This window comes from Triturus cristatus, chromosome 11 (genome assembly GCF_964204655.1).
Source record: "Triturus cristatus chromosome 11, aTriCri1.1, whole genome shotgun sequence".
In the NCBI taxonomy this organism is placed as follows: Eukaryota; Metazoa; Chordata; class Amphibia; order Caudata; family Salamandridae; genus Triturus; species Triturus cristatus.
Window position 1 is genome coordinate 370,069,097 of NC_140594.1, and position 14,603 is coordinate 370,083,699.

At 42.4% G+C, this 14,603-nt stretch overlaps 1 protein-coding gene across 9 annotated transcripts in view; it reads right to left on the bottom strand.

Moving 5' to 3' along the window:
* GPAT2 (glycerol-3-phosphate acyltransferase 2, mitochondrial) overlaps window positions 1–14,603 on the bottom strand; it is a 1,263,238-nt gene that overhangs the window by 1,033,068 nt on the left and 215,567 nt on the right. For all 9 annotated transcript variants that reach the window (XM_085634201.1, XM_085634205.1, XM_085634208.1 and 6 more), the window contains one exon: window positions 1,401–1,474. In XM_085634201.1, the coding sequence (XP_085490327.1) occupies window positions 1,401–1,474 (74 nt within the window). The remainder of the gene's footprint in view (window positions 1–1,400; window positions 1,475–14,603) is intronic.

Sequence of the window (14,603 nt, forward strand, 5' to 3'; positions counted from 1 at the left end):
CTGAAAACAACATTCAAGAAACAGAACAAACCTGGCTCAATGCTTTGAACCTTGACAGATTTGAATCCCTGATTTTACCAAATAGCAAGTCGCTAGGACTCATTTTGACACCAACCTCACTACAAAGAACACATTGCCAAAAACCTCACCATCAAGGACAATGCAAAATAAAAGACATCCTTCTACCATTTCTCTCTTCTACATAAAGTGAAACAGTTTCTTCCAGAAAGCGACTTAAGAACAGCTGTTCAAGCCCTCATACTCATCCGCATGGTGGTAATATCATGCTCCATGCCACACCTTAAGGGCATCCATCTAATCCAGGGCCTCACCTCACCCATATCCTGATGGAACTCCACTGGCACCTCTGCCAGCTGCACCATCTTCAAACTCAGCAGCATTATTTACAACGTCATCATAACCAGCACCCCCACTTATCTAGAAGACAAGCTTACCATCTATAATGGTTCTCAGCATACCCGCAGCCAGAACACCATCAGACTGCAGACTTAAGAGACAATTTAGATCTTGGTGGGGGGTTTACTCGGTTACAACTGTGACGGGTATCCCATCAGCCAAAATTTAAATCCCATAGGATATAATCAGATTTATATTTCGGCGGACAGGATATCTAACCTGTCCGCCAAGATCTAAATCAGCCCCTAAGTGTAAAAAAAGAAAAAACAATGAGCCAGCCTTTTCAATCTATGCACACCGGATTTGGAACGCTGCCCCAATGATGCTCCAATTTAGAAAAGAGCTATAGACTCCCCTCAATAAAGAACACTACATCACAATGCATTAACTGTCCAAACGCCAATTTCCTCTCCCATCACTCATTGACTTTATACTGATCTTTAATACGGTTTAGTGCTCGTCTGCCTTTTTGGGTAGGTTGGCACTATAGCAATACCATACATATATCTACATCTCAGTTTGCACTAAGTTCTGAAGGGTACTGCTGCTGGTCAGCAATCTGCTACTGTGCAAAAGTTGGTCGCACACTGCTCGTCACACCAGCAAGTTGCCCCAAAGCAATCTGCTACTGGACTGACCAGGTCTGCAGACAGTGCTGAAGTACCTAGGTTTGCAAACGCCTTTGTTTCCTGTAATTCTAGGTCTGCAGAAAATTATTATGAGCCCAAATATGTAGAAAATCCTGAAGGTTCTAGGTCTGCAGGTTGACTTGCTTTATTTAGGAACCAGGTCTGCAGAGATTATCATAAGGTCAAGTTTGCAGACATTATTGAAGAGTCACCAAATGCAGAAGTACTCATATCTGCTACCATAAAAAAAGAATGCTTCATGTAAAAACGTAATCTACAGCTTTGACTTAAAGATGGTGAACATGCCCTAACCATTTAATTCATCAGCCCACAACTGTCACCTCCTTTGCATACCTTGTTCTCTCCTCTGTGATGCAAGCAGCATTGTAAAATCCCATGGAGGCAAAACCTTTGTGAAAAAAGTTCTCCTGTGAAAAAGAAAAGTGAAAAAGAAAATAGAAAAACTGAACACAGAGAAAGTTAGAGTCATTCTTATATTCCTACTTTCTATTAAGATGCACTGAGCTAGTACATCTATCAAGGACAAGACAACTGTACACTTATCATGGGTAAACAAGTTAATTGTTTACCATAACACACAATAGTAATCCTCACTATTGTACTATTACTTAGAGTTATAATTACAATTTGCTATAAAAACTTTTAGAACAAATGAATGAATCAACACTTTGCAGGTTGCTGAGTACCTTAAAATATATATATATATTCAAACACATACACTTGCGGTTTTAATTACAACAAGTAGACCAGTAAGCACATTGAATCGATTGGTCACCAAATTTATACATTATTTAAAAAATGCAAATTTTCATTTGGATATTACAAAATAACTTGGGGTACATATTAATAACATCCCACTTAACCTACATACCACTCTAAAGTCTTAGCTCCTTCCAAAACCAACCCGTATTAAAGGAGACTTTATGGACATCAAATTGAATTCATAGAATAAAACTTCAAAATTATGTGGTGAAACACTGCTTTTCAGTATACGTTTAATATTTTTCAGAATTCTGAAACTCCAAGTGTAAACTTTTACTGCCAAAAAAACAGTAAGTCCAGTGCTGTATGTGGCCAACACTGGTATTGCAACACCCACCTGTAAAAAATAATGGAGGTATGGGTTTAAAATAAAACCCTGTAGGAAATAATGTTAAAATATATAATTTAAAATAGTTAAAACTATAACTAAATATAAACTTATATATACAAATAGTACATATTTTTTCATTATAAAATATTTTAATAACCTATTTTGAAAATTAAAAACAATGTAAGATTTTATTTTACAAAATATTTAAATTAATGTAATAGTGTTGTATAATTTTTTATTTTGTTCTACATCTAAAATTCCTCTTACAATGAATATACAATAATATTTAACATAATTTACGTACACTTATTTTCCTTTGTATTTTACCATGCAGTGATCTACTACCCGATTGCGGTCTCCTTAAGGTAAAGTATAGGGAAAATTTACAAAATGTATTTAGCTTGAAAATAAATATTGAATATATATGTTATGTTACATATTATTGTAAATTTATTTTATGTCTTCTTTTTAAATGTGAAACAAAATAAAAAAAATGCTATAACACTATTAAATTAATTTTGTAATAAAAATTGAATGGAAATATATTACAATAAAATGATTTTCCCAAAGTTTAAATATAAATATACCACCTAAAGAAAAATACATATTTTTATTGTGATTTATTAATGATTAAAAGTGAAGTATAGAATTAATCAAAATCAATTATTTTAAATAACATTTTTGTTGCATTATTTCTTTTTTTATTGTTTTTATCATCATTTTAACTTTATGGTCACAATTTACACAGTACATGCATCTTGGCATTTGATCAAGTGCAACAGTTTAGTACAATTGTTCAATGCCAGCTTTTCTCGAGCAACAGACAATTTTATTCATTCTATCTCTCATTTTTAATGCCACTGTTAAGTGTGCTAGGCCAGGCAGATTAACATCATTGTATACATTTAAAAGGTGTCTGCACTTATGTATAATATTAACAGATGTTTACTCCGGGTTTTGGTGTGTGTTCTGTGCGGCTTGCTCTCTTACATACTCCCTCAGGGGTTGCCATATATCTTTTGGCCGGGATGTAGGGGGTTGTAATTCTGCAAACAGCTTGCTCGTGAAGTCACAATATATCATACTATTAATCCAGACCCTTACAGTGGGTTCCCTTTTGCTGCCCCATTGTATAGCTATTTTTCGCTTTGCCAAGAGCATCGCTATTGCTACATATCTACGAATGCTTTTAGGGATGTTATCAACATTTCCCAGTAGTGCTCCTAGTGGAGATTGTTCCAATTGCAGCGCAGACATTCGCTGCAACTCTCTGAATATTTCATGCCAGTATGAAGCAATCTTGATACATGCCCATGTCATGTGTGCGAAAGTGGCCGCATGCATGTTGCATTTGGGGCAGTGCAAACCGATTGTCTATTAGGGCTATCTGCTGTGGCGTAACGTATGCACTTCTCAAGAATTTAAAATTAATTAGTTTATGCCTATAGTTACATGAAACTAACTTCGTTTGAGTACAGCAGCTTTTCCAAATTTTATCAGTGAGGGGCCGCCTTAAATCTGCTTCCCAGGTTTCTCTCACCTTAGTATCTTGTGGTGGTATGAGCGTCAAACTAGCTTTATACAATCTGGAAACTATATGTTCTCCACTGTTGTCCTCAATTATAAGAGCGAGCTGTGTAACTTCCTTTGGTTCAATGGGGTATGTTGATATGGTATCCCTTAGTGCTGCTTGCATGTGGGTCAGTATAAACTGATCCATAAAAGATTTTGAAACCGGGGTCCTGTGTATGGGAAAAGGCATGCCCGTTGGGGAATAAATCAGCAATTTTGCATATTTGCAATCGCTGAAGGTTACGCTGCGTTATTGGATCCAATGTGGTGGGTAGCTATGGGTTAGCAAGTATTGGAAGTGTTGGGGAATATAATGTTGCACCCCTGTTCTCCTAAACAATCTCACCCAAGCCCAACAAGTGGTGTATAGTGTTTGGACATTTTGAGGGTCTCAAGTCATCCCATCTGGTAACAGAGCTCCCAGTGGGGTGGGGTCCGCTAAGTCTCTCTATGGTTAGGCATAGGGAACTCAGGCATAGGGGTGGTACCAGAACCATGAGTAGCTACATTGTGCCGCCAAGTAGTATAGTTGTATATCCGCAATCCAAAGTACCCTCCTTTCGTATGGTGATATCAGTGTGTTCCAATCTATTCTTGGTTGTTTGCCCCTCCATATTAATTTTGTTAAGGGCATTCGAATTTGGAGAAAGAAGGCTTTTTTTAAGGAGATTGGTATGTTTTTAAAAAGATAGAGCAAGCGGGGTAGAACTACCATTTTAATGATGGCTATGAGCACGCTATCCATAGTGGAAGACGGACTCATCTTTCCATCTGTGCACTTCGCTTGTCTACTACAAGCCCATAATGTAGTCTCAATATTTGTTATTAATCCCGGTGGAGATATGTTCCCAAGTATTTGGTTTCCGCCTCACACCACTGTACCGGGTGATCTCTACAGCTCCTGTCGCACACCTCCTTCAATTGAAAGATCTCTGACTTACCCCAGTTTATATGGAGTCCAGACAGAGCCCCATATAAATCGAATTCCGTCAGAATCGGGCGGGAGGTCGTCAGACAGCTTTTCCACATATAGTACTATATCATCCGCATATAGGGTTATTAGCAGTGGGCCATGCTTGAACTGTAGTCCTCTATGCATATAAAACTTTTACAAGTATCTCACCAGTAGGTCCATTGCAATTATAAACAGTTATGGTGACGGTGGGCATCCATGTCTAGTGCCACAAGATACAGAAAAGGGCTGTCACCGCATTATTTCTTAAATTAAAACTAGGTTATTAAAATATTTTATACTTAAATAATGTGTATTCTTTTTATATTTGTTAACATCAATTTATATTTGTTTATATTTTTTGATATTTTAATTAATTTAAAATTATTTCCTATGGGGTATTATTTCCCAACCTTCATTTTTTTAATGGGTAATGCAGTGCCAGTGGTTGACCTGGTTTAGTGCTGGGTTTACTACTGTTTTTTAGCAGTAACTTACACTCAGTTTGTGAATATCCAAAAGTAGCAAACTTACTAAACAAATGTAAACATACTCTAAAGTGTAAGTTACCTTTGTGAATCAGGTCAGCAGTGTTTATTATGGATGCTTTGTCATTTTATATCCAGAAAAATTAAACATCATGGGAGAAGCAGAAACTATTTTAATTATGCCGTCTTGCAATGAGTAGCCAGTAACGCTACCCAAGTTAAAACAGAATCGTTAACTTGCAGTGCTGAACACTGTTATTGCATAAAAATGAAAAGAGGAGAAAATGTTGTATATTAGACAATGTGCAAATACTTGGAAAAAAAGCTCTAACTAAAGTTGCAATATTTATAAATATTATCATTGACTGGCCAAACCACAAAAACTTTAAAGAACACGCAACTTCTGGGAAGATCAAACTGAGACCCTTGTTTCTATGTCAGGACCAGAGGCTCGGATTATGCTCTACTTTCTTCACTTTAACTTATAGCAGCCATTTAACAAATGACCAACAAGCTACTATTCCCATGAAACCTTGGGAATGGACAAAAGAAAACAATCTGTCCAGTAGGAAACAGTCCCGGTCTTCAGCCAACCAGGGGGAACCAGAATAGCACCATAGTCTGCGATCTGTGTCCATTATGCCTCTTTCTGCGCTGCTCGGAGCCAGCATAAGTGGCTTTTTCCCTTCTCTCCATGATAGAAGTCTTTGTGCTTGTTTTTATGGTTGAATGTTTTAAATTATTTTGAATTGCTGATGGTATGCTGTGAACCGCCTTGCAAGCGGTTGTTTTCTCTCACAGCCGTGGGAAGGCTTTGCGCTCCTTCGCGGCCGTCTTGGCTGTGGTGGGGTCCTCCCGCACATAGGTGGCACTTGACTGCGCCAACCGGCCGCGGGGTGCATTTCCGAATTACTGTCATACAAGAGGAATCGGAGATGCGGGCCGACGGTCCTGAGCATTGACACTGGAGAGTGATGCCCCGAGGGGGTCTGTACCAGCCGTTTCCATACTTAATTCATTGACGTTTGCAGGGTCCGTAGCCGCATGTTTAATTTACACCCCCACAGGAGGGACACGTTCCCAGACGGGCCCTCATTGATTGTGCACTAAGTGTGTTGTGTCCATGGGCGTGACCTATTCAATGGGAGGCTTGTGCCACATCATATTAGGCTGACATCCTGCCCCTTGTAATTACAGCTCCAGCGCTGTACCAGGCTAGCTACAACGCTTGGAATTACTGTAAGCGCTTGATGCCCACTTAACTGGGCCGGTCCATTGGCCAGTGCTGTTTGGAGGGATTCAGCTAGCCTTTTCCCTTACGGGATGGAGCCTTTTGATGAGGACCAGGGGGTGGAGGACTCCAATGGCGGCCTTCCCATGGGATGATGACTTCTGTGATAAAGATGATGCATCAATTTACCAAGCAGTTTCAGAGGCCATGGTGCCCTTGGAGGAACGCTTCTCCCAAAAAATAGTGAAGGCTTTCACAAACATGTCTTGGTGTGCACCAGGGTCCATGGTCCCCCCCGGCACATGATGGGGGTACCCCTCCACCCCTGATTCCTGATCCGGGTGCGATGCCAGCAAAGCGTCCCTGCGAAGCTGGGGTGGAACTCAACGCTTTTGACAGATTAAAGCAAGCTTTTTTAGCCAGCAGTACCCATGCCCCCTTCTCCCCCCTATCTTGGGACCCCTCTGGGTTGTTCACAGAATCCCTCGCCCCCTTGAACCATGGTACTCTGACCGATGATGGTCACAAAGACACGGACGACTAAGAAGGTTCCTCCTGCCCCTGGCTGCTATCCTCCGCCCCTGCCCCAGGTGACCAAGGGATGGCTGGCGATTTTTTTCCTGGCTTGGACTTCCATCTGGGGTCTGCAGACAGTCCAGGGGTTTCAAATAGAGTTTTACAGTTCCCCCCTGGCAGGCTGTGGCCCCGCGGCTGCCCCATTTTCCGAAGGCCGAAGCGGCGCTGGTGGATGGGGAGGTGAGCTTCCTCCTAGCCAAGGGGGCCATCTACCGGTCCGTACCGCATCCACGGGTTTCATTCGCAATATCTTCTTATAACTAAGCCGATGGAGGTCAGCGGACGGTTATCAACCTCTGCAAGTTCAACGAGATGGAGGGAATTCACATCCTGCAAGATGTTCTTCGCCCCTGGGATTGGACGGTGCGCCTGGACCTCATGGACACCTATTTCTCGAACCAAGTTTTTCCTCCTCACCGGTGGTTCCTGCATTTCCAGTGGCAAAGCCAGACATACAAATTTACCAACCTGCCTTTCAGACTCTCATCCACCCTGTGGTGTTTCACGAAGGTCCTCAGTCGTGGAGCACCTGTGGGCGCAGGGACTCCGCCCCCAGCTTATCGTCTATCTCGACGACATCCTCGTCATGGCACAATGGCCTCACAAGCTGTCGTAGCAGCTACAGATCGCAATGAATCTTCTACAGAGCCTGGGCTTTGTGGTCTACGAAGCCAAGTCCCTCCTAACTCCTTCTCACAAGGTGATTTTTCTGTGTTTCTTGACAGACTCTGTCGAGGCTATTTTAAGCCCTTCCAACGGGGTATGTGAAAAAGATCTGCCACGAGTTGCGTCAGACTTTGCCCAGGCAGCGGGTTAGGCTGAGCCACCTGGCCCGCCTGGTGGGCCTTCTATCATCTTCAATTCAGGCTATTTTTACCGTGCCTCTCCATTATCATGCCTTACAGCAGCTTAAGGCCGCGCACCTGTGCAAGGGCCTTTCTTACTCTCAGGCCAAGATCGGTTGCTGGTTGCCCAACATGGAAGCCTGGAACGGATGGGAAATCTTCGGGTGTACTCCGGACAAAGTCAGAGTCAGATGCCAGCAGATCATGGTGGGGCGCCAGATGTGGCAAATATTTCACCAAAGGGTTGTGGTCTCCTCACGAATGATACTTGCATATAAACTGTCTTGAGCTGTTAGCGGGCTCCTTTGCGGTCAAATGCTAGACCAAACACTCAGTCAAGACTTGTGTACTTCTCTAGATGGACAACATATCGGTAGGTCGATACATCAACTACCTGGAGGGGGGGGGGGGGGGGGGGGGGGGGTGAGTACTCGGTCGAAGGCCCTCTCCGACCTGGCCATTAATTTCTGCCAATACTGCCTGGATCATCAGATTGCAGTTATGGCAGAGTACTTGCAAGGCCAAGCCAACCATGTGGTGGATTTCCAGTCCCGCAACTTCTGGGATTCAAGCCTTTGGTAACTACACTTGACTGTTTTTTCTTCCATTCAGGAGAAATTGGGACCTTTCACTCTCGATCTCTTTGTATCAAGGCTGGACCATCAGATGTCCAGGTTTTTTAGCTGGAAATCTGATCCCCTGGCGGTAGCCACAAACGCGTTCCTCCAGGATTGGTCGCTGGAGAGGGGGTATCTGTTCCCTCCGTTTTGTGATGATTACGAGAGCCCTGGCGCAGGTCAGGCGTCAGAGGGCGGAGGTGGTGATGGTTACCAGGCTATGGAAATCTCAAGTCTGGTGCTGGGTTCTTCTGGAACTTTCCTGGGATTTTCCAATCCTTTTCCCCCAATTTCCAGAGACACTGCTCAATACGGATCATCTACCTCATCTATTGATCCTGGGTGGGGGGGGGGGGAGGGGGGTCACTATCACTCATGGCGTGGAGGAATACAGGGGACAATGGTCGCTCCTAGGCCTTTTGGGTGCTGCCGAGAAATTCCTATCCAGAGCCTGTGTCGAAAGCACGGTCAAACGATACAGATCGGTCTGGAATCAATGGACCCACTGGAGTTTGTGACGGAGCTTCAACTCGGTGGCAGCGGATGTAATTCTTGTTCTGAATTTTTGGGCCTCCCTGGCAGAGGAGGGTTTGGCCTACAGGTCGGTCAATTCCTTTTGCTCTGCTATTTCGGCAGTGGGCGGTTCTCCGATTGGGGAGCATCCTTTTGTGTGCAGATTGTCGAGGGGCACACGCCTGTCTCTTTGTTCAGAGCCTAGGTATTCTGCACTGTGGGACATCAACTTGGTTCTGAACTTTTTCTTGTCATGGCAACCCAACCGCTTGTTGTCCAGGAAGGAAATGTCGGCTACATTGGCCATGTTGCTCTGCTTGATTTCTTGTAAAAGGGTCTCTGACGTGCGAGCCCTGGATATAACATGGAGCACCTTCTCACCTTCTGGTGTTACCTTTACGGTCCAAAGACTGACAAAATTTGGGACTGGGACAGTTTTCTACCCGGCCTTTTCCAACTCCCCCAAGTTGTGGTCGTGGGGTGCCTCAAGGCATGTGAGGAGATGCCCGCAAAGTTTCATCCTTCAGAGGAGCGGTACCTCATTGCGTTGAGAAAACCTCAATACGGGGTGTCCTCTCCCACTATCGCTAGCTGGGTAATGCAGGAAGCTGATATTAACCTACTCATGTTTTGGGCTCATTCGGCACGCGATGTGGTTGCTTCCAAGGTCTTCACCCTAGGGGGCCGATTGGAGGATATCCTCAATTCTGTCGATTGGTCTTCTGACTTTACCTTTAAGAGGTTCTCTATCAAACCAGTATTGGATATGGCCCGGACACAGAATGAAAAATTTCCTAGCTATCTTAATGGAAAGTTTTATTTCTATTACGGACTCGGAGGCGAGGATTATCCCTCCCGGGGATTACGAACTGGAATAGCCCTCCAGTGGCTAGGAAGTATTAAATCTTAATTTTTCAATGCTGTGTTGGCTATGCTGTTGGTAACTGTTGCAATCATTCTCGCTGTTTATTTAATTGCAATGCCTTGTTCACAGGGTAAACCTAAACTAGGTGCAGTGACTAACCTGAGTCCTTTGATTGTTTTCTTTTGGACATTCCCAAGGTTTCATGGGAATCGTAGTTTGTTGGTGTTTTGTAAATGGCTGCTATTCATTAAAGTGAAGAAAGTAGAGCATAATCCTCGCGTCCAAATCCTTAATAGAATTGAAACTTTCTGTTACAATAGCTAGATTTTTCATTATATATATTGCATACTTTTGTATTTTTGTGGTAATTTATGGCCAAATTTAGAGTTTCTAAGAAAGACAAGAGAAAGAAGCAAGAAGTACCCATTTAGAGTTTGGCAGATGGGTTGATCCGTAACCCGTCCGGCTTATTACAAGTAAGAGGTGGAGAGGATACGACGTTTGTGACAGAGTAACCTGTCCACCAAACTCTAGATCAGGGTATTAATTTCTTTAGTACAAGGTACTTCACTGATATAATTGTTCTCTATGACTGTTTGAATTACAACAGTACAAGACTACAGTTCCATACCCCGCCCAAACGCTACTCGCCCCCACCCTTTAAAAACAACACATACAAGTTTAATTAAATCCAGCATGAAATATCCACTCAACTTCAAACTCCCCATGTTTATGCACAGAAGTCTGGGCAAGGTTTGTTTACAGCCAATGGTTACCAAAACTCTTCTAGGTTAAATTGTTCCCAAATACTTGCATCCCTGGCTGAAAGAACCAATATCGGTAAAAGGTCAAGCTCAATGTCCTTAATCTCACTAGCTACGTCAATTCTTTGCAGTACAGAGCTACTATTAGGATTACCTGCGACACATTAATATATATGTTGCATAATCAGTTATTGACTTTTGCTGTTAAAAGCACCAGAGTCTACTAGAGCCTAGAATAACACATGCAGATGGTCAACAGCTATTAAGGTACCGATAGCAATAGTTCAGTTAATACTGAGATGTTGGCTGTAACTGTATATAAAATGGTCCCTTGAATGTTCCTACCAAGTCCATTATCTCCAACAGAATCTCAGTTCTAAGTATGACCTTCAGAATTCCAGAACCCTTAAAGTGAAAGGTTATCATGACGTTGCTACATCCTTGTCAGGACTCGCTGGGTCTTATTTTAACTATACAGTAAAGGGATCTGGGATTAGCTACTATTGGTAAATCAGTTTTTGGGTTTCTTTTAACTGAACACTCAAAGATCAAAGTGCTTGTTACCAAGCCCCCCCCCCCCCCCCCCCCCCCCCATTGATTCACCATAATATGCTTTCAGTTCGACCACTGGCTAGTTGTCGTGGGCTCTACAAGGAATCTTTATCTGGCTTATCAAAAAACCCACTAGATCCTTTAACTGAAAAGAGTTTTCTCATATACAATCGGCTATTGCTTTAGTCATGGCACAGTTTATGAGTTATAAATACTCTCATTTATTCTTCTACCTCAGGTCAAATTTCTTTCAGTCATCAAAAGAGCATACTTTGCCTCCCTCAAAGAGGTGATATAGCTTTTTGTTTCCCAGACGCTCACTACCTGAAATGAACCTTACTTAATCGCGGAGGAGGAAATCTATACTTGTTAAGACAGGAAGGGAACATTATACATTCCTTTTCTTTCTTTCCTTTTCTTTCTCAACTTAATAATATCAAGATATAACAACATTTACCACAAACAAGTTCTGCAAAGCTGCTGTGTTTTTACACTACTGTCTTGGGTGCTCACCATGCCAGGCACCTGCTCCCTATTCTGTTATAGTCTATGTTGCTTCTGCCTTAAAATGCATTATAGTAAGATAATATGTGATACGTGTATTCTGTGTTCCAATAATGTGATTTCAGGTTATATCCTCATATAGTCATTGAACGTGTGGGTTTTAAATATACACCTACTAAGACTGCATATTTAATATTGATAGATAATTTCCGTGGATTTCTTCTCCCACAACATCCCTATTGATTAGGGCAATTTCTCATGATCACTCAGAATCACTACAATACCAGCGTCTTCATCTCTCTTGTGAACAGAGAAGCATTTTGGATTCACATATAGCTTGTTATTTCTACAGCAAGGTGGCCAACTAATAAAACATTTATGTACAGAGCTTGACCATGTAGGTGCAAGGCTGCCTGCATTCAAGTATGCGGTACTGCCACTCATAATTGAGGAACTTTCAGAGCTAAATATCATTAGCTAGGACTTGGCTGAAGGGGAACTCATTTAAAGTAATATACCGCTTGTCTTTATATTGCTTACTTTTTGTTCATTTACATTTGCCCCATTTCTCTAATATTTGTTTTAATATTTTCAGCACTGTATTTATTGGCTTTGAGTAAATCTTATAAAATACTAGTCCAGATTTCTTGTTTATGCTCTTTTGGGTGAAACTGTGTGGGGGATTCCACTTTAACACCTTTGTCTGACATGTAAAATTATTTCCCAACACACACTCTCTCTGGGTAAGTTCTATTTCATGGTACACAAGTGGTTTGTTTTCACCCTTTTGAATGATAAGTTGGTATGCCTGTGCTGTTGGACGGTGAATGGAGCTTTAGCAGGTGTGATTAGGATTGACAAATAAAGGCACTGTAGATCAATATTGAAATTAACATTTAATTGGGGTGTGGCTAGCAGCCAGCGAAGTTGGCCGAAGACAGAACGAGCTGTGCTAGTCGACAGTTTTCAGGTCCCGTTTTATCTGGCATCATTAGTTCACAGCAATAGCACCAGCGGCAGGGAGACGGTAGGAGACAAGATCGCTGCTCCACTGGCCGAAATAAATCCTCAACCAAAGTTCCACGCTGAAGGTGAAACGTGAGGGGGAAATTAAACTCACAGGCAAGATGGTGCCACCTCCTTGTTTCTGACGAGGACGGAGTCCAGCATCACTCGCCAGGGGCCTAAAAAAAATGGTCCAAGCACAACGATAGGAGCTGTGCCCGTGGGAGAGAACACAGACCCTCCTTGGACCTTGCATGCAATGGAAGAAAACAAGTTACTTACCTGTAACTACAGTTATCCAGTATTGGTATCTTTCATAGATTCACATGCCTGAATCATTCCCCGTCGTCGAGGCGGGAGTCCCCGGTAAATAAAAAAGTAGTGCCAAAATGCTAGTAGTAGTAGTAGGCCCAAAGAAAAGGCCAAAAGCCTGTATCTTAGCAGCCTATCTACCTCATTATGCAAAAAGAACCAAGAATTTGGTAACAACCAATCAGACACCAGCACCCTTCTAGAACCCTCTCAGCAGAGCCAGTTCTCCTCAGATTTTCGTAGCACAAGTGGGAAGTGAACGTCCCAAATTATATAGAACTGACTCTACGGGGAGGAGGGTGGGTGCATGTGAATCTATGAAAGATACCAATACTGGATAACTGTAGTTACAGGTAAGTAACTTGTTTTCTTATCCAGTATTGGGGTATCTTTCATAGATTCACATGCCTGAATCAGAATAGCGAGCAGTATACCAAGTATACAGTCGTTTGCGGATGGCGGGAGACTAGTGCTGATGCTCCCTAATTGCATCCACAGCTTGTTAACAAGAGTTATAAGAAAAGATTTTAAAATTCAAAATATGCCATCTATAAAGAGAAAAGCATGTTAACATGAAAGCAAATCATCATTGTAACACATTGCATTGTTATATTAAAGATATCAACATCTTACATATTAAAATATGAAAAAAGGGTACCTGAAGGTATCTCAAAGAAACAGATGTCGTAGTACAGCTTGCCCAACTGCTGCATCATCACGATGCGTAGATTGGAAGCAGTAATGTCTGGTAAAAGTGTGGACATTTTTCCACGTCGCAGCACGGCAGATATTCTCTAGAGTCACACCAGCAAACAATGCTGTAGACGCTGCTACTGTCCTCGTGGAATGGCCCTTGGGTTTCCTCAACAGAGGCCTGTGAGCCTTGTCATGGCAGAAAAGTATTGTAGATGCTATCCATCTGGCAATGGTGGATTTTGTAACCGCCTTTCCCAGAGTAGTTTGGCCATAAGCCACGAATAATTGATCGGACTTTCTGAGGTTCTTTGTTTTCAGAAGATAGAATTTAAGACATCTCTTGATATCAAGAGAATGTAAGGCTCGTTCCACTGGGGTGGATGGATTAGGAAAGAAAGTCTTTAACGTCACTGGTTCATTAAGATGAAACTGTGAAGGCACCTTAGGGATAAACGTTGGATTAGTTCGGAGGTGCACGTAGTCTTGAGTGAAGCGTAGAAAAGGTTCCTTTACAGTAAACGCCTGAATTTCACTCACTCTTCGAGTTGATGTTAAAGCCAGAAGTAAAGCAACCTTCCATGTAAGGAATTTTAGGTCAGCCTTATGGATGGGCTCGAATGGATGCTTCATTAACTGCAATAAGACTGTGTTGAGTTCCCATTCCGGTGGCGGAAGTCTGACCGGAGGAAACTCTCGGAATAGTCCTTTCATAAACTGTTTAATTAAAGAGGATGAACAAAGGGAAGGGCCATGAGCACCCTTTCTGAATCTGGAAAGTGCAGCTAAGTGGACCTTGACTGAAGGGAAAGAAAGCCCAGATCTTGCCAGGTGTAACAAGTAAGGAAGGATCTTTTCTGCAGGGTCATCCACCGGGTGCACCTGGTTTGCTTCACACCAGCAGCAAAACCGTTTCCATTTTAGACGGTAAGTTTTTATCGTGCTCTGAGCTCG